Source organism: Vipera ursinii (assembly GCF_947247035.1).
Source record: "Vipera ursinii genome assembly, chromosome: 11".
Classification (NCBI taxonomy): Eukaryota; Metazoa; Chordata; class Lepidosauria; order Squamata; family Viperidae; genus Vipera; species Vipera ursinii.
Window position 1 is genome coordinate 20266480 of NC_139524.1, and position 16643 is coordinate 20283122.

General features: G+C 57.1%; 1 protein-coding gene across 1 annotated transcript in view; it reads left to right on the top strand.

Annotated features, from left to right (window-relative positions):
* The window catches only part of TLN2 (talin 2), a 61957-nt gene that overhangs the window by 30160 nt on the left and 15154 nt on the right, over positions 1-16643 (top strand). The window contains exons 10-40 of the mRNA XM_083371066.1: positions 858-1013; positions 1108-1209; positions 1718-1794; positions 2191-2371; positions 2462-2575; positions 3165-3273; positions 3578-3786; positions 3947-4045; positions 4158-4325; positions 4546-4840; positions 5349-5515; positions 5707-5835; positions 6600-6713; positions 7187-7300; positions 7382-7516; positions 7670-7798; positions 8408-8510; positions 8929-9137; positions 9723-9842; positions 10160-10357; positions 11290-11429; positions 11855-11948; positions 12243-12332; positions 12521-12643; positions 12753-12896; positions 13239-13400; positions 14500-14640; positions 14794-14975; positions 15196-15328; positions 15695-15796; positions 16018-16188. Of these exons, the coding sequence (XP_083227192.1) occupies positions 858-1013; positions 1108-1209; positions 1718-1794; positions 2191-2371; positions 2462-2575; positions 3165-3273; positions 3578-3786; positions 3947-4045; positions 4158-4325; positions 4546-4840; positions 5349-5515; positions 5707-5835; positions 6600-6713; positions 7187-7300; positions 7382-7516; positions 7670-7798; positions 8408-8510; positions 8929-9137; positions 9723-9842; positions 10160-10357; positions 11290-11429; positions 11855-11948; positions 12243-12332; positions 12521-12643; positions 12753-12896; positions 13239-13400; positions 14500-14640; positions 14794-14975; positions 15196-15328; positions 15695-15796; positions 16018-16188 (4410 nt within the window). The remainder of the gene's footprint in view (positions 1-857; positions 1014-1107; positions 1210-1717; positions 1795-2190; positions 2372-2461; positions 2576-3164; positions 3274-3577; positions 3787-3946; positions 4046-4157; positions 4326-4545; positions 4841-5348; positions 5516-5706; positions 5836-6599; positions 6714-7186; positions 7301-7381; positions 7517-7669; positions 7799-8407; positions 8511-8928; positions 9138-9722; positions 9843-10159; positions 10358-11289; positions 11430-11854; positions 11949-12242; positions 12333-12520; positions 12644-12752; positions 12897-13238; positions 13401-14499; positions 14641-14793; positions 14976-15195; positions 15329-15694; positions 15797-16017; positions 16189-16643) is intronic.

Genomic DNA, 16643 nt, shown 5'->3' on the forward strand with positions numbered 1-16643 from the left:
GCAGTGCGAGATGTCTGGCTGTGATCAATTTATGAGGGGAGGAAAGCAGAGAATTTGAAAACCAGAGCTGTTTAACGAATGCTCCAAACATTTAATCCTCTCTGCTTTGCATGAATTATTGTAACTTGGGGAATGGGGATGAATTATAATAGCAGACATGATTTTCTCTTTTTGCACTTTTTTATTGAAGGCCAACTGCTTGCGATTCCTCAAAATTTAGTTGCTGGACCCTTCATGTTCTAAGGAGACCCGGGACGATCAAGATCGGTGTCCATTATCCCAATTAACTTATTTTAACATAAAAACACGAGCTAGAGGTATGCCAGGAGCCCCTTTTCTGGAGCCGTGAGCCAAAGTGAAGGGCTCACCGATGGACTCAGGACTTGGGCAGTGGGTCATGGAGGAAAGGCTTTGCTTTGGGGGAGGGGAAAGAGGACGGGGGTCCAGGGGGTCATGGGTGATGTAGGAAAGGGGGTTGGGATATGGGCAGCCTCGTCTGGCCCTCAAGGCAAGAGATTCAGGACCAAGAGAAGGAAGGGCTTCTCGGCACATATTAAACCGTAGAATTTGCTGCTCTCCGATGCAATAATAGATTTAGTTTTTTGAGAGTGGTAAAAGGAGATTCAGTCACAAAGTCCAGGAAGGGCCTGGCTCAGATTTGCTGCTGCACTTCAGGACTGCTTCCTACCTCCTGTTGGGTGCCATTGTGCAACTGCCCTCTTGATGAGCTTCTAGGATCCATCTGCTTGGCTTCTGAGGAACACCAAAGTTGCACTAGACAGGCCTTCCGCTGGATCGATCCTCGGGAGTCGTCTTACGTTCTTTCAAATTTTGTTTTGTTTTTTTCCCCTCCACAGGAGAAAATGAAAGGAAAGAACAAACTGGTCCCCCGTTTGCTAGGAATTACCAAGGAGTCCGTGATGCGTGTGGATGAAAAGACCAAGGAAGTCTTGCAGGAGTGGCCTCTGACCACGGTGAAACGCTGGGCGGCCTCACCCAAAAGCTTCACCCTGGTAATTCGTGGTGGTGAGAGAGAAGCAGAAGAAAAGTTTCCCGGTGGCAAACTGGGTGTAATCTTGGTGCAAACGGTGCTGTATCTTCCCTTAGGATTTTGGGGAGTACCAAGAAAGCTACTACTCAGTACAGACCACTGAAGGAGAGCAGATCTCTCAGCTGATCGCTGGTTACATTGACATCATCCTCAAGAAGGTGAAGCCCTTCAGCTTCTGCTGGGAGGGCCCAGGTGCTCCTCCAGTCACCTTGAACGTGAAGGAAGAGCCACAGCCTTTAGTTCTGCATCCAGGCAGCCGTCCCTGCCACCTGCCCCCAAACGGCCAAGGGGGGGGACGGGGGCATTGGGTTGGGGGCGAGAGGGGGCCTCGGGCTTCTCTTCCCTGTTGCTGCCATTCCATTCCATGTATGTAGGTCACGCGAGGAGGTGAGGGTTAAATCTGTTTTCATTCCCAGTCTCAAGCCTCCGCCCTGGCCGGTGTTTGGTGGGCAGGGCATCATAGGCGCTGGTGGTAGGGAATTGCCCTGACCGTGACCTAGGCCTTGGGGCAACTGCCCAGAAGACTCTCTGGCAAGCCAAAGGGCCTGGGATTAGAGCCCCAAGTGGATTCCTGAGTGGCTGCGTGTTCAGACCCGTTTGCAAAAGGGGAGATGCTTTCACAAGACACAGGAAGGGACTGAAAACCTGCGTTTGCCTTTTCTGCAGAAGCAAAGCAAGGATCGCTTTGGGCTGGAAGGAGATGAAGAATCGACTATGCTAGAAGAATCTGTCTCTCCCAAAAAGTACGTGGAAGAGGACTGGTTTTTATACTGGCAGGTCTTTGTGGCAGATCCCGTGAGCTGTCGTGCTCCTTTATTCCAAGCCTCACCTCCTCTTCATGAGAGCTGCTCTTCTTCTCATCTCCAAGGCCTTCCTTCCATTTTGCAGTTTGCATCTCTCAAATGCTGTCCACCTTATTGGGACGTGTCAGATACCAAGTCCATAAGAGGGTGCAAGCTTTTACGGGGCCAGGAGCAGCTCATCAGACCTTGAGGGGGTGGAATTGGAGCTGGTGGACCAGCCCAGCCATGGGAGAAGTGCTGGAGAGGAACAGAGCAGCATTCGACTGTCCCCCAAGGGAAGGATCAGGGAGGGCAAGGAACGCTCTTCCCAGCCTGGTTCTTCCCTTCCTTTGGCAGGTCGACAATACTGCAGCAGCAGTTCAACCGCACCGGAAAGGTGGAGCACGGCTCCGTGGCGCTTCCAGCCATCATGCGCTCGGGCTCCACCGGCCCAGAGATCTTCAATGTGGGCAGCATGCCTTCCCCGCAGCAGCAGGTGACGGTCGGTCAGATGCACAGGGCCCACATGCCCCCTCTGGTAAGCCCCTCCCCTCCCCCTCTGAGCGAGGGTGGGCTCCTGGTCCCTCGGCAGGAGAAGATCTGCTGAACTTTGCTTGGCTTTCCTCAGACTTCGGCCCAACAGGCCCTGATGGGCACCATCAACACCAGCATGCAGGCCGTCCAGCAGACGCAGGCAGACCTCACCCAAGTCGATGACCTTCCGCCTTTAGGAAATGACATGGTCAGTTGGCTTGGGGGGAAAGGGAAGACCATCTCCCCAAAACCATCATTGGCCTGGGATGTCTGTTCGTTCTCCACATTCAGGCTCTCTCAGCAGCCCTTCTGTGCTTCAAAATGCTTTCGTGCCTATGAGCTAAACAGCCCCATCTTGGCCATTTTCTGTGTCTCTTGTAGGAAAGTCCTCGGTTATCCATGTGTGAGTCGGCCCTTCCAAGGTCCGATAGCACTTCTTTCCCCCAGGAAGAGCAAGCCTGACACAGGGGAACTGTGTGAAATAATTGCCTTTCTTTGAGGGGTCAGCTCCATCTGTCCTTGGGGACCCCTGAATATTGAGTATTCCAGGGATGCTCCTTAGCAAATAGAGTGGGCAATCAAACAGTCCTGTCTAAGGGAGCCCTTCCTAAGCTGAGTCTCTCCAGATACATCAGGATCCCCAGAATCCTTCACTCACTTTGTAATTGCTAAGAATCCTAGCAGGTGCCTCTCTGTCTGATGGTCACCAGGATGGAGAAGGTTTCTGAGGATTAGCAAACCTAGAAGTTAGAAGATGTCCTGCATTCTTTTAATTCGGCATCTGCCTTTTTCTCCAGGCTTCCAGAGTTTGGGTCCAGAACAAAGTGGACGAGTCAAAACATGAAATACACTCTCAAGTTGATGCAATCACTGCAGGGACAGCTTCCGTTGTGAACCTTACAGCAGGTAAGGAGGCTGCGTGCTCAGTAATGGTCCTGTGAGTGTATCGTGTATCTTTCCAAGGTTCTAAAGGAAACACCTGCTGAGTTTGCTTTGGTCAGCATTCCCATTTCAGTGGCGCATTCGGGAGTATCCCCGTGGCCTGCAAGGAGCCCAAAGGGTGCTCTGTGCCCAAGCAGAGGATCCTCTGAAACATTAAACAGCAACAACAACCGGTCCCGCAAAGACCAGGCCCTAGCGGTATAAGAAAGTGTGGGCCTCCGCAACGCCTTTGGAAGTTGGGCATCTCCTGGTCTGCTTTGCTTGGCAGGGGACCCGGTTGACACAGACTACACAGCGGTGGGCTGTGCCATCACCACCATCTCCTCCAACCTCACGGAGATGTCCAAGGGGGTCAAGTTGCTGGCGGCCCTCATGGACGACGAAGTCGGAAGTGGGGAGGACCTCCTGAAGGCCGCTCGGACCCTGGCAGGGGCCGTTTCAAACCTGCTCAAAGCGGTGGAACCGACATCAGGAGAGGTGAGGCCGTAGGGCAGAATGGCAGCAGGCTGCCCGGTTGCCCCCTGGTTCTTACTATACCATCCATAGGGAGGACTTTGCTTCGGTGGAAGGGCAGCAGCTTGAGAATTTCTCTTCCTCAGGCAGTGTGATCATCTTTCCTAATTTTCTCTCTTTCCAGCCTCGCCAGACTGTTCTGACCGCAGCCGGCAGCATCGGCCAAGCCAGCGGGGAGCTGCTCAGGCAGATCGGGGAGAATGAGACGGACGAACGTTTCCAGGTAAAGCTCCCCGGACCCTTTATTCTTCAGGGATTGAACCCCGCTCCCCCGTTTACGATTTCCATACCTCTCCTCGTGGCTCAACCCTCTTTCCCACCTTCCTCTTCCGCAGGATGTCTTGATGAGCCTGGCCAAAGCTGTGGCCAATGCTGCTGCCATGTTGGTGCTGAAGGCCAAGAACGTGGCTCAGGTGGCCGAGGACACCGTTCTGCAGAACCGGGTGATCGCGGCTGCCACACAGTGCGCCCTCTCCACCTCGCAGCTGGTGGCTTGTGCAAAGGTGCGTCCAGGGAGGGGTGGGCAAGCCAGGGTGGATGAGATAGACCTAGCTTCTGTGATATCGCCCGCCAGTGGAGAGCTGGGTGGACCTCGGGACAGCCGTGGTCCATTGGCCAGTTTGTCATGAGGGCGAAAGAGCCGCTCCCCTGCTGTGGCAGTCAGACAGCCCTGCCCAGGCCGGATGCCGCTCACCTCGCGTGGCTGGATGTGCTTTGGTGCAGGTGGTGAGTCCCACCATCAGCTCCCCGGTGTGTCAGGAGCAGCTGATTGAAGCTGGGAAGCTGGTGGATCGCTCCGTGGAGAACTGTGTGCAGGCGTGCCAGGCTGCCACGGATGACACTGAACTGCTCAAGCAAGTCAGCGCAGCGGCCAGTGTGGTCAGCCAGGCCCTGAATGACCTCCTGCAGCACGTCCGCCAGTTTGCCAGCCGGGGGGAGCCCATTGGACGCTACGATCAGGCCACCGACACCATCATGTACGTGACCGAGAGCATCTTCAGTTCCATGGGGGACGCCGGTAAGCTCTCCTGCCCAGCTGCCCTTTCGCTCTGCTTCTGCTCTGAGGGCGACTGGTGGAGTTATGCACAGGAGCATTCATGGGGGGGGGGGTTCAGAAAAGTCAAGGTCCAGTCACACAATTGAACCACGCCCCCTCCCTCCCTCTTGATCTGCCCTGGTGGCTATCACCTTGACGTCTTTTGACACTCCGGCCCACTCTGTCTGGAAGGAGCACATCTGCCCACTCTTTGTCCTCCAGCCATGTTGGCTGCCAGATCCGTCCCTCCCTCAACTGGTAGAGCCAGAAATCGAGCCTGGTGCCTCCTGCAGGCTAAGGAGGGCCTCGGACATAGAGGCACTCGCTTCCCTGGCCTTTGGGGGCCCTGAGCACCTTCTGCAAGGGGAATGTCTCTCCACGCCAGCCCAGGAGAGGGCTTGGTGGAGCTTGGGAATCATCAGAGCCCGGGAGAGGGTCAGAGATGGGCCCGGAGAGATGGAAAGAAGGCGCATTTTCAATCCGGTTGCAGGGGAAATGGTGCGGCAGGCCAGGGTGTTGGCGCAAGCAACGTCAGACCTGGTGAACGCCATGCGGTCGGACGCCGAGGCAGAAATCGACATGGAAAACTCAAAGAAGCTCCTGGCAGCTGCCAAACTTCTTGCTGATTCCACTGCCCGGATGGTAGAAGCTGCAAAGGTACCACAAAACCCCACGTGCACCGTGTGGCTGTCGAGAAAGGCTCACTGCTGGTGCTTACTTTTTTTGGGGGGGGGGCGGCAGGGCGACAAGATGAAGTCAGTCCTGGGGCAGAGGCGGCTTCCCCATAACGTGAAGGCTGGGATGGGCCTGAGCCCTCCAAGTTTCGTCTTTGCGATTTGCCCCCACAGGGAGCTGCTGCCAACCCGGACAATGAGGACCAGCAGCAGCGGCTGCGGGAAGCGGCCGAAGGGCTCCGGGTGGCCACCAACGCAGCTGCCCAGAACGCCATTAAGAAGAAGATTGTGAACCGACTGGAGGTGAGACCGTTGGCGGGTCCCCTCTTTCTCCTTGGCTGAGTTGTTGCCTGGCCTGAGCCAGGCCAAAACTTTCAGACAGCTGCTTCCTCCCCCTTCTACCGGATCGGTGCCGATACACAGCTGGGGAAGAGAATGCCTGTCTTGCCAGGCCGGTCAGCCCTGGACTTGGGGCCCACCCTGCACGGAGGCTGCGTGTCAGCCTGAAACCAGCCTGCAAAAGGCAAGCAGAGGAGCGGGCTTCCCTGAGCGCCAACGTCCAGAATGACTGTGTGTGTTCATAAAGAGAAAGGAAACGTTCTCGCTTTTCAGGGCTGAGTAAATTCTGCCAACCTTCCCTTCTTGGTGGTTCTTCCAAAGCCTCCCCACCTGGTGCTTCTCTCCAGGAGAAGGAGGGCCTCCAGGGTCACCGGTGAATCCGTATTCTCCCGGTCCAAGCCGGCCGCTTGGGTTCCTCTTAGGCTGGGAAGAGGTCCTGAGCGGGTCCCGCAGGGGAATGAAGAGGTTCCTGCTTCCCCCTCTCGGTCTGCCTCCCTCCAGCTGCGCCGGGGTTGCCCTTCCTGGCATTCTCAGCTAGCAGAGCCAAAGGGAGTCGCAGCCTCAGCACATCTGGAGGGCACCTGGTCGGGGAAGGCGGTTTTAGAGGTTAGTGGATAGAAGCTTTGGGAAAACGGAGTGTAAGAAATCCCCACCCGCTCTCGTCTGCTGGCCAGACCCCCCCCTTCTCGCTTGCCCCTCCAAGGCTTTCCAGACCCTCCTCCTTGCAGGTGGCAGCGAAACAGGCAGCCGCAGCTGCCACGCAAACCATCGCAGCCTCGCAGAACGCCGCCATTTCAAACAAGAACGCAGCAGCCCACCAGCAGCTTGTCCAGAGCTGCAAGGTAAGGTCGCTCGAACCGGGAAGAAGTCAAAAGGGTGAAGAGGAGCCCCCTGGTGTCTTTAACACGCCCATAACCAGACTCGGCTTCTTGAATCCCGAGAAAACGCTCTGTAAATAATCCCAAGCCGAAAGCCTAGACAGCCGGGTCTTTGTGGGTTGGAAGCTGCTCCAGTCGCGAAATCCATTCCGGGTGAGCTGCGTCCCTTCAGCACTCTGAGGCCTCATTCACACAACCTGTTTGCCTGGGTCTCAGAGGGCTGGAGGCAAAGCGGCAACCTCCAGCCACTGAATCCTGACCTGGCTGGACTTAACACAGTCCCGGTTTCCAGCCCATCAAGCGACTCCTCCCGTGTTGTGCCAGCTCTGCACCATTGTCCGCTCGGGTATAGGAAGGGCTGTCCAGGTGGGGCTGGCCTCGAGCTGCCCAGTTGGAGAGCCAAGCCGCCCGCCTTCCTTCCTTCCTCCTCTGGGCAGAACGTGGCCGACCACATTCCACAGCTGGTGCAAGGGGTACGAGGGAGCCAAGCGCAGGCGGAGGACCTGGGAGCCCAACTCACCTTGATCAACTCCAGCCAAAGCTTCCTCCAGGTATGCGAGTTGGAAGGCGGGCGTGGGGTGGGCAGGGGCTCGCTCTGCCAGAGGCCAACGGGCTGGTCTTTCTTTCAACAGCCAGGGAGCAAAATGGTGGCTTCGGCCAAAGCAGCCGTGCCAACCGTGACTGACCAGGCGGCAGCCATGCAGTTGAGCCAGTGTGCCAAGAATCTGGCCACCAGCCTGGCGGAGCTGAGGACGGCCTCTCAGAAGGTGGGCAGAAGCCCAGCGGGCCCCCCCCGAGTCTTGTGGGGTGGGAGGAGCCCCCCAGGATTCCTTCCCATCAGCCCCCCCACCTTTGGAGGAGCTTTGCGCTTGTGGTGAGAAACTCGTGGGGATGTGCTTGTTCATCTGTCTTGCGCTTAGGCACACGAGGCCTGTGGCCCCATGGAGATCGACTCGGCCTTGAACACGGTCCAGACGCTCAAAAACGAATTGCAGGATGCAAAGATGGCGGCCCTGGACGGACAGTTGAAGCCTCTTCCGGGAGAAACGGTAAACGGAGAATATCAGACAAGGCTTATATTGCTTTTTTAAAAAAATGTGTGTACTAACCAGACTAAAAAAATTTGCGGGGGGGAGGGAGGTTTGCATTTAAATATATGTTCAATTCCTTCCCTTTGGGCAGTTCATAAGGGTGGCTGCTTCTCTCCGCTTATGGCACATGCAGGTCCAAAGAGTTCCCCTCCTCTCAGATGTCTTGGGTAGACTGAGAAGTGAACGCTTTTTTCAATTTTATGGCCATGTTAACCAGGAGGATTTACAAGTTACGTTTTAAGAGAGTAAACCACAATGGAGTAATTTCTGGGAAACCAGCTCCATTCAAACAGCAAAATTTAACTCGGAGGAAAGATGCAAAGGATTGGCATTCATTCCACTTAAGAGGTTGCCTTTTAATGGCCAAGTCCTGCCGGCGGTTCATAAAAGCCGTGATTGAAGAGAGAGATATGTGGAGAAGATGCTCCTTTCTGTGGGAGAGTTGAAATATTGGGGGGCCACCACCACTTGTGGGAAGGGAATTGTGCCAGTCACCGAGGGTGCCACCAGTCGGCCCTTGCCACAGCTGGGAAGGTCACTGATCACCAGGCCGTTTGTCTCCCTCAGCTGGAAAAATGCGCCCAGGACTTGGGAAGCACCTCCAAAGCTGTCGGCTCCTCCATGGCGCAACTGCTCACCTGTGCTGCCCAAGGCAATGAAGACTATACAGGTACAAAGGCTCCTTGCCCTGGCAGCCTCCCTTCCCCCCCCCCCCAGGGTGGCCAAGGGGTGGTCACTGCCTCACCCGGTCATCTCACCTCACGGTTTTGGCCCACGCAAGGAGCCACAGACTTGTAGAGGCAAACCAGTATTATTGTTGAGAACAATCTGTAGAAGTTTGCAAAGTATTCCTAAAGATGAACGCTCCGTGGGCTTGGTAAGCAGGGGAGAGAAACTCAGCCTCCCCTCAAATCTCTCCGCGGAAGTGAACGGCTGCATTTCCTGCTGGCAGCCCTTGAGATGCCCACTGGCCACCGGGCGAAACCAAAGCCGGGCCTCACCGGATCCGGCCTTCTCGCCTTCTCCTTGGGACAGACAGTGCCAGCCTGCAGGCTGCTGACCGGACTTCCCTGCTTTCTTCCCCGCAGGGGTGGCTGCCCGGGAAACGGCCCAGGCCCTGAAGACCTTGGCACAAGCTGCGCGGGGTGTGGCCGCATCCACAGGCGACCCAGCCGGGGCCCAGGCAATGCTGGACTCGGCGTGGGACGTGATGGAGGGCTCCGCTCTGCTCATCCAGGAGGCCAAGCAGGCCCTGGTGTCTCCGGGGGACGCAGAGAGTCAGCAGAGGCTAGCCCAGGTGGGTGGAGGGCAGCCGGAGGCCCCCCAGGAGAGGAGGGGGCTGCCGCTCGCCCTGCTCCAAATGCCGCCCGGGTCAGAACCTGGCAAAGGGGGTCGTGTGGCTCTGGTTGCTTGTCCGGCTGCTGCTCGGCACCCTCCCCGCCCCCCCCATCTGCCTCCCTCACTGCAGGAGTGTCTGCAGGTTGTGGTCTAAATGGTCAAGCCAGAATGGAGCCATTGAAGCTACTCCCACATTTGTGCGTGTTTGGCTGTCATCTTGAGCTTTTTATTCTCCCTTCCCCCCAAATGCAAGACCACCACCCCCTGAATCCCTAGAATTCTCCTTCCATCTGAAACTACATTGTTTACCGCTGGAACCAGGTTTACTCGAGATCCTGGCTTGTGAGTCTGCTCCCTGGCCGTCCTGGGCTTCAGAGAGCCTGGGTCCCGCCAGCGGCCCAGCGGCCTTGGGGCCTGATCCATCAAAGGGGTTTATTCCCCAGCAGGCAGCTGTCAGAGCCTCAGGAAGGCGGGTTGGGGGTCTTGGGGCTGTTTGCATTCCTTTGATTCCTTTCTCCCCCCCCTTGCTGTGTGTCTCGGAAAGGTGGCAAAAGCCGTGTCACATTCGCTGAACAACTGCGTCAACTGCCTTCCCGGCCAGAAGGACGTGGACGTGGCCCTGAAGAGCATCGGTGAATCCAGTAAGAAGCTGCTGGTGGAATCGGTGAGCAGCTTCCCCCGTGGCCCCTGCTTCCTGCAAGCCCCTTGGCCGGCTGTGTCAGTGCGAGCGGTGGTGTCCCCTCAAGTGCTTTGGGTTTGTTTTTTTTCCAAACGATGATGGGATAAAAGGTGGTGCATCGCCCAGAACGAGGCGGGAGTGTTTGCAACTGAAGCAGAAGCCACAAATTCTTCCCCTGGCTAGTACCATCTGTGCTTCCTGGCCCCCCCTTGTAGCGCTGTGGAAGGCAGGAGGCAGGACCCGTGGGCTTGGTGGTGTGCCAGGCACAGCCGCGGCTTCCTAATCCCACCCTCCCCTTGCAGCTGCCCCCCAGCTCCAAGTCCTTCCAGGAGGCGCAGAGCGAGCTCAACCAGGCAGCGGCCGACCTGAACCAATCGGCTGGGGAGGTTGTGCACTCCACGCGGGGTCAGAGCGGGGAGCTGGCAGCCGCCTCGGGGAAGTTCAGCGAGGACTTTGATGAGTTTCTCGACGCGGGGATTGAGATGGCTGGCCAAGCTCAGGTAGGTGCCCCCCCTGCCTCCCCCTGCTTGGCAGAAAGCAAGCATTGCTTCTCTCGGCTTGTCCTGCTAGAGCTGATGCTGGAAGGGTGCATTCTGGGGGCCTCCGTTCTTGAAAAGAAGAGGGTTTCCTCCAGTCAAACTCTGTTTCTATGCACCCATGCAACTTTCTAGGGCACAATATGCCTCATCCTTTCTCTGGGATGTTGTCTGAGTCTAATCTACTGTTGTGGGATTTCCTAGTGGTCTCCTTTCCGATCCTATTTAGCTGTCTAATCACGTTTAAGCCCAGGCACCAAGTGCTGAGGCCCTGGGCAGGTTGGAGGGACACCAAAGGAGGAATTAAATCATCCTTCCCTGGGTGGTGCCGTTGCTTTTCCCCTGCCAAGCCTCCCAGCTGCTCCCCTCAGGTGTCATCGCCACACCCTAAGCATTGGGCCTCGCAGCATCCCATAGTGGCCCGCAGAGAGTTAGCCCAGTGGGGACGGGCCGGCCCTAGGGCTCTAGGAGGGCCCCTGCATCTCCCTCGTCCCCTTCAGCACAACGGCTGGAAGCCCCCCGTCTGGGTTTGCCCTCTCGGCCTCCTCCCGCCTGAGGACGGAGCCTGCAGCCTGACTGGCCCACCCTTCCAGTCCCGGACGGATTTGCTGGGCAGGGCAGCCGCTGGACCAGCTGTGGCTGGCGACTGTCGGCTCCCGGTGCCAGGCAGAGCTGGGGGCTGCCCTCGGGGCTGGGTTTCCCAGTGAAGGCCCGATTGTCAAAGCCTTGCCTGCTCAGCTGGGGGCCCTTGCCCGCCGTGGGGATCTGGGTCTCCTTCTGCACCGCCTGGCCAAGCAGCGCTCCCTCCGATGCTGCTGGAGCCAGGAGTAGAGTTGGGGGACTCGGCTCTCGGCCCGAGCAGTGAGCCCCTGTGGTGCCCGGTCTCTGCCCCACAGACCAAAGAGGACCAGATCCAAGTCATCGGGAACCTGAAGAACATCTCCATGGCTTCCAGCAAGCTGCTTCTGGCGGCCAAGTCTCTGTCGGTGGACCCCGGCGCTCCCAACGCCAAGAACCTCTTAGCGGCTGCTGCCAGGTGAGGGCCGTGACGGGCCTGGGCTGGGTGCCGGAGTATCAGGGCAGGCAGTTGGCAAGTGCTGGTGGGTGTTTCATCTCCTGACTGGCCTCCGTTGAGCAGATGGGAAGAGGAGACTGGAGGGGGGTGGCTGGGGGACGGCTGGTGACCCAACTGCGTGGTTTCCTTGATGGGATCCCACAGGAGCCCTCCTAGTCTGTTGTCCGTCCAGAGTGGCTTCGAGTCCACTCTGTCCGTAGCCCAGCCTCCCTTCCAGGCACCTTGGGGGCTGAAAGTAGAGGAGGGAGGGAGGGAGGGAGGGGGGATTGGCCAGCACCACAAGTGTGAGGAGCATCTGGGATGGCAGGGCCGGAAGGCAGCTCCAGAAGGATGGGCTGGAGGGCTGCTCCGGGGTCTTCAGCCGCTCCCCTTTCCTCCTCCCACAGGGCAGTCACGGAGAGCATCAACCAGCTGATCACCCTGTGCACCCAGCAAGCGCCTGGCCAGAAGGAGTGCGACAACGCTCTCCGGGAATTGGAGGTCAGCCCTTGGCCGCAACGTTACCCTTCCGGGCAGTTTTGTGGGGTTGGAGAGTGGGGGCCGCGTGGCTGCAGCTCCTGGGCTTCCCCAGGGAGGATTTTTGCCTTGTTTTGTCTACTTTGCAGCAAAGCCCCTCTGAGCAATTGGATGAGGGGTGGATTCCTGTCCGTCCAGCCTGAGCAGCGAGGGGACCGGAGTTGGGGGGAGGGATTTATGGCCCAGCCACGATCCAGGAAGACTGACCGTGGTCTTCCCTGCATGGCCAACCTGGGGTGGGCTGGTCTCTCCTTTCAGACCGTGAAGGAGATGCTGGAAAATCCCAGTGACCCCGTGAGCGACCAATCGTACTTCGACTGCATTGAAGGCGTCATGGAGAATTCCAAGGTAGCTCTTCCCAAATCTCTTCCTGAGAAATCCATCCGGGTGGACGTGGCGCAATGGGCAGCAGAGCCTTGGGGGGGCGGTAGAGAGGGCCCCAGATGCAGCTCTTCTTTCCAGAAGCGGGGAAAGGCTGGACGGCCTCTTCTCCAACAAAGGGCCGGTGGGTCTTCTCACCCTGCCTCTTTCCGAAGGTGCTCGGGGAAGCCATGGCCGGTATCTCCCAGAACGCCAAGACCGGCGACCTCCCCGTCTTCGGGGAGTGTGTGGGGGTGGCCTCCAAGGCGCTCTGCGGTCTCACCGAAGCAGCAGCTCAGGTGGGTTTTACTTGGTGTTGAGTCCATTTGGCCTTATTGCCCGAAAGGGGCTTAGCAAATGGCCCGTTTCACGCAGTTTGCTGAAGCCCCCCTCTTGGTTGTCGCCTAGGCTGCCTACCTGGTGGGCATCTCGGACCCCAACAGCCAGGCTGGGCAACAGGGCCTCGTGGATCCCATCCAGTTTGCCCGTGCCAACCAGGCCATCCAGATGGCCTGCCAGAACTTGGTGGATCCAGCCAGCAGTCCGTCCCAGGTAATGCCCCCCCTTCCCGGGTTACAGGGGGCCTAGATCTGAGCTGGGAGGTGGGCCGTGGGAGCCCGGCCCCTCCCGCAAAGGCTTCCGAGTCACACCTCTCCGACTCCCCTTTGCCCTTGGGCAGCCCTCGACATGGTGCCTCCCAGCTTTGCTCCCCCAAGCAGCCTCCGTCGAGTGATCCAAGACGGAGAGCCCTCAGCTTCTTCTTCACTGCCTGGAGGAAGGGCTGCAGTTCAGACCGTTGCTGCCCCGGGCGCTTGAAGAAGATGGACCTTCGCCTGGGGGTCACCCCCTGGACTTCCGCTGTGCAAAGCCCTGATCCCCCGGTGTCCATTTCAGGTCTTATCGGCAGCCACCATCGTGGCCAAGCACACCTCCGCCCTGTGCAACGCCTGCCGCATCGCTTCGTCCAAAACGGCCAACCCCGTGGCCAAGAGGCACTTCGTCCAGTCGGCCAAGGAGGTGGCCAACAGCACGGCCAACCTGGTGAAGACCATCAAGGTGGGGGAGAGCCCTGATCCCTTTGAACCCTCCAACAGAGGAAATGGGGGGCTTTGAAGGAGAAGCTCTGTTCCCCCCGCCCCAGAAAGTTGTTTCCACGTCTGCCGGTGTGTGTGTGTGTGTGTGTGTGTGTGTGTGTGTGGCCGCAGGGGGCACGCAGGGGCCGATCTTTCTGAGTCTCTCAGGACATCCAGGGCCGTGTAGCGGACCGGTTCTGCCCATCATCTCCGGAGGTTCCCTGTTCTCGTGTTACAGGAAGAGAACCTGGTTTGGGGGAAGCTGTAGAAAGGCAGAAACCAGGCTTGCACAGTGGGTGCTGTGGCGGGTGGTCTTTCGAGGCAGAGGGGAAACAGCTTTTTAAAACTTCTGCCTTTATCCTGAGATTTCTTTCAGGCCTCCTATTGGGGGTGATCCTTTCCATTGTTCTGCAATCGGTTTGAGTGCCAATCGCTTTCTCAGTGAGGCTCGGAGTGGGAGGATCAAAACAGGTCCTAAAATCCCAAATTGGTCTTTAGCAATGATGAAAAATAAGCTAGTTTTGATAAAAACAGAAATGCCAAACAAGCCAAATCTAAACATTTAACTAACGGGAAAGAAAACGCAGATAATATTTCAGTGAAAGCCTGGAGGAAACGAATCAGGTTTTGCAGCCTGAAAGGAACCTACGGAGCGTCTCCTGTCGCTGCTTGTACTCGGCGAAAAAGATGATGGGCGGAAAGAAGTGGGGTTCCAAAGGAGAAAGAAACTGGAGGGAAGCAGATCGGCCCACCGAGATATTCACTCCATCGTGGCTAAGCGTGGCACAGGGGGTATGAGGCAACCTGCGGTCTGCCGTGGGACCTGAGCTCCTTTGAAGGAGCCTGGAAGAGACGACGTCCCCGCCGAAGAGCACCGAAGGAGGAGTCTGGTGGAGGATTTGAGCCCAACGCTCATCCAATACCATCAGCAGCTCCCGTTGAAAGAGGGGACTTAGCGACCTTCTTGAATGCTTTGGGTTCACGGTTGAGCAGACCTCAGCTGCTTTTTTATCCTTTCCCTGGCTGTGTTATCCATATTATTTTAATTGAGATCTAAGCCACATTTTTTTCCTCCTCGTTAGGCTTTGGATGGAGACTTTTCAGAAGAGAATCGCCACAAGTGCCGGACCGCCGCTGCTCCGCTCATTGAAGCTGTGGAAAACCTGACCGCCTTTGCCTCCAATCCTGAGTTTGTCAGCATTCCTGCTCAGATCAGTGCTGAGGTAAGAGCAGGCCTCCCCGGAGACGGGGGGGGGGCATAGCCTGCTGTGTTCCACCACCCGAGTCACAAAGACAACGTTGATGGAGGAGGAGCCTTCTTTGCAAGCCTAAACGCCTCGAAGGAGCTTCTTGCTCAGCAGATGGTCCCTTTCCAGGGTTCTCGCGCACAGGAGCCCATCCTGGCTTCCGCCCGAACCATGCTGGAGAGCTCGTCTTCCTTGATCAAGACGGCTCGCTCGCTGGCCATCAACCCCAAGGACCCGAGCACCTGGTCTGTCCTGGCTGGACATTCGCACACCGTCTCCGAGTCCATCAAGAGCCTCATCACTTCCATCAGGTGGAGCTTCCCTCCTTTGGCTTCTGCATGATGGTGTACCTGGCCCCTGCGCTAAGCATCCAAAGAGGCCTGGGTGCCCAGTTTGGTGTGCAAAGCAGAAAGCCAGGCAAGGTGGTAGGAGAGGAATCGAGAAGGCGAAATCCTGAAGATGGCAATCCCTGTGCCGGAAGTCCTCGGCGCAGGCCCAGTTCACGAGCGGCCATTCCATCGTTTTCTGCAGGGACAAAGCTCCGGGCCAGCGGGAGTGCGACTACGCCATTGATGGCATTAACAAGTGCATCAGAGACATCGAGCAAGCCTCCCTCGCTGTCGTTAGTCAGAACTTGGCCACAAGGGATGACATTTCTGTGGAGGTAAGGGACACCGGGTCTCCCCCCCCCCTCCCCCAGATATGTGCATTTCCCCTTCAGATGCAAATTGGGAGAGCCACTGACTGAACGGAGGAGGCAGGCAGCACTGTGGTATAAACAGAAGAATTTCCCATCATTCGCTGCTCACTGCAGATGAGCGGACCTGGCCCATCTGAGAGATAGAAACGATGGTGGTTTGCAAATGGAGGAAGGAAGTTCCTTTGGGATTAGGCTGTTGAGTTCACCTTTGGGGGAGCTGCCCAGGGAGTAGCTAGGAAGCCAAAACCTCCACCAGCAGGGCTGTTTTTAACAGCTTTGTGATCGTTTATGGTGAGAAGAGGATAACAGCCATCGTTGTTGGTCTCTCAGGCTTTGCAAGAACAGCTGACCTCCGTTGTCCAGGAAATTGGCCATCTCATCGACCCCATTGCAACGGCAGCCCGAGGTGAGGCTGCTCAGCTTGGACACAAGGTAGGGGCCCAGGACGCAGCAGGGGTCTGTTCTCGGGGTCTTCTGAACTGTGGAAATGGCAGTTTCTCAACCTGGGCAAGTTTCAGATGTGTGGACTTCCACTGCCAAGATTCCCCAGCCAGCCAGCTTCAGGTCGCCACAGTTGAAAAGCACCCAGCACGGCTGGTCTGGGGAGGGGAAATCCTCGCTTGTCTGAGCCCTCGGCCTCCTTCCCTCCTCAGGTGACGCAGGTTTCCAGCTACTTCGAGCCCTTGGTCCTGGCGGCCGTCGGCGTCGTCTCCAAACTGATGAACCACCAGCAGCAAATGAACCTGTTGGATCAAACCAAGACCTTGGCGGAATCGGCCCTCCAGATGCTCTACGCGGCCAAGGAAGGAGGGGGGAACCCAAAGGTATCGGTCAGTGGGGCAGGGTGGGGGTGGGGCAGATACCGGGGGAGGGGGAAAGCCCTCCCAGCAAGGAAGAGGGAGGGGATCTGAGGGGGCCTGTGGGAAGGGAGCTCTGGGTGCCCTTGATTCAGGCCGTGGCAGATTTCTAATGAAACGGGAATCAGTGTTTCTTTTTTAAATGGGCAGATTAAGGAGATCAATTCCAAACGGGTGTTGTATTTGCAGGAATCTTTTTTAAAACCGGAAGAAACATTTCAGCTTCAGGATAACGTTGGTGGTTTGTTCATCAGTAATCCTCAAGTTATCACTGTAATGGAACCTGCCCAATACGTTTGTAGGTTGTAACCATCGTAACTTGAGAACTACCTTGCATTCTTCTTCCTTTGCACAGTCTCCTCATCCAACTCTTCCCTTGCACTCAGGTGTGGGGAATCTTGTGTGATGTTTTTCAGCCTTGC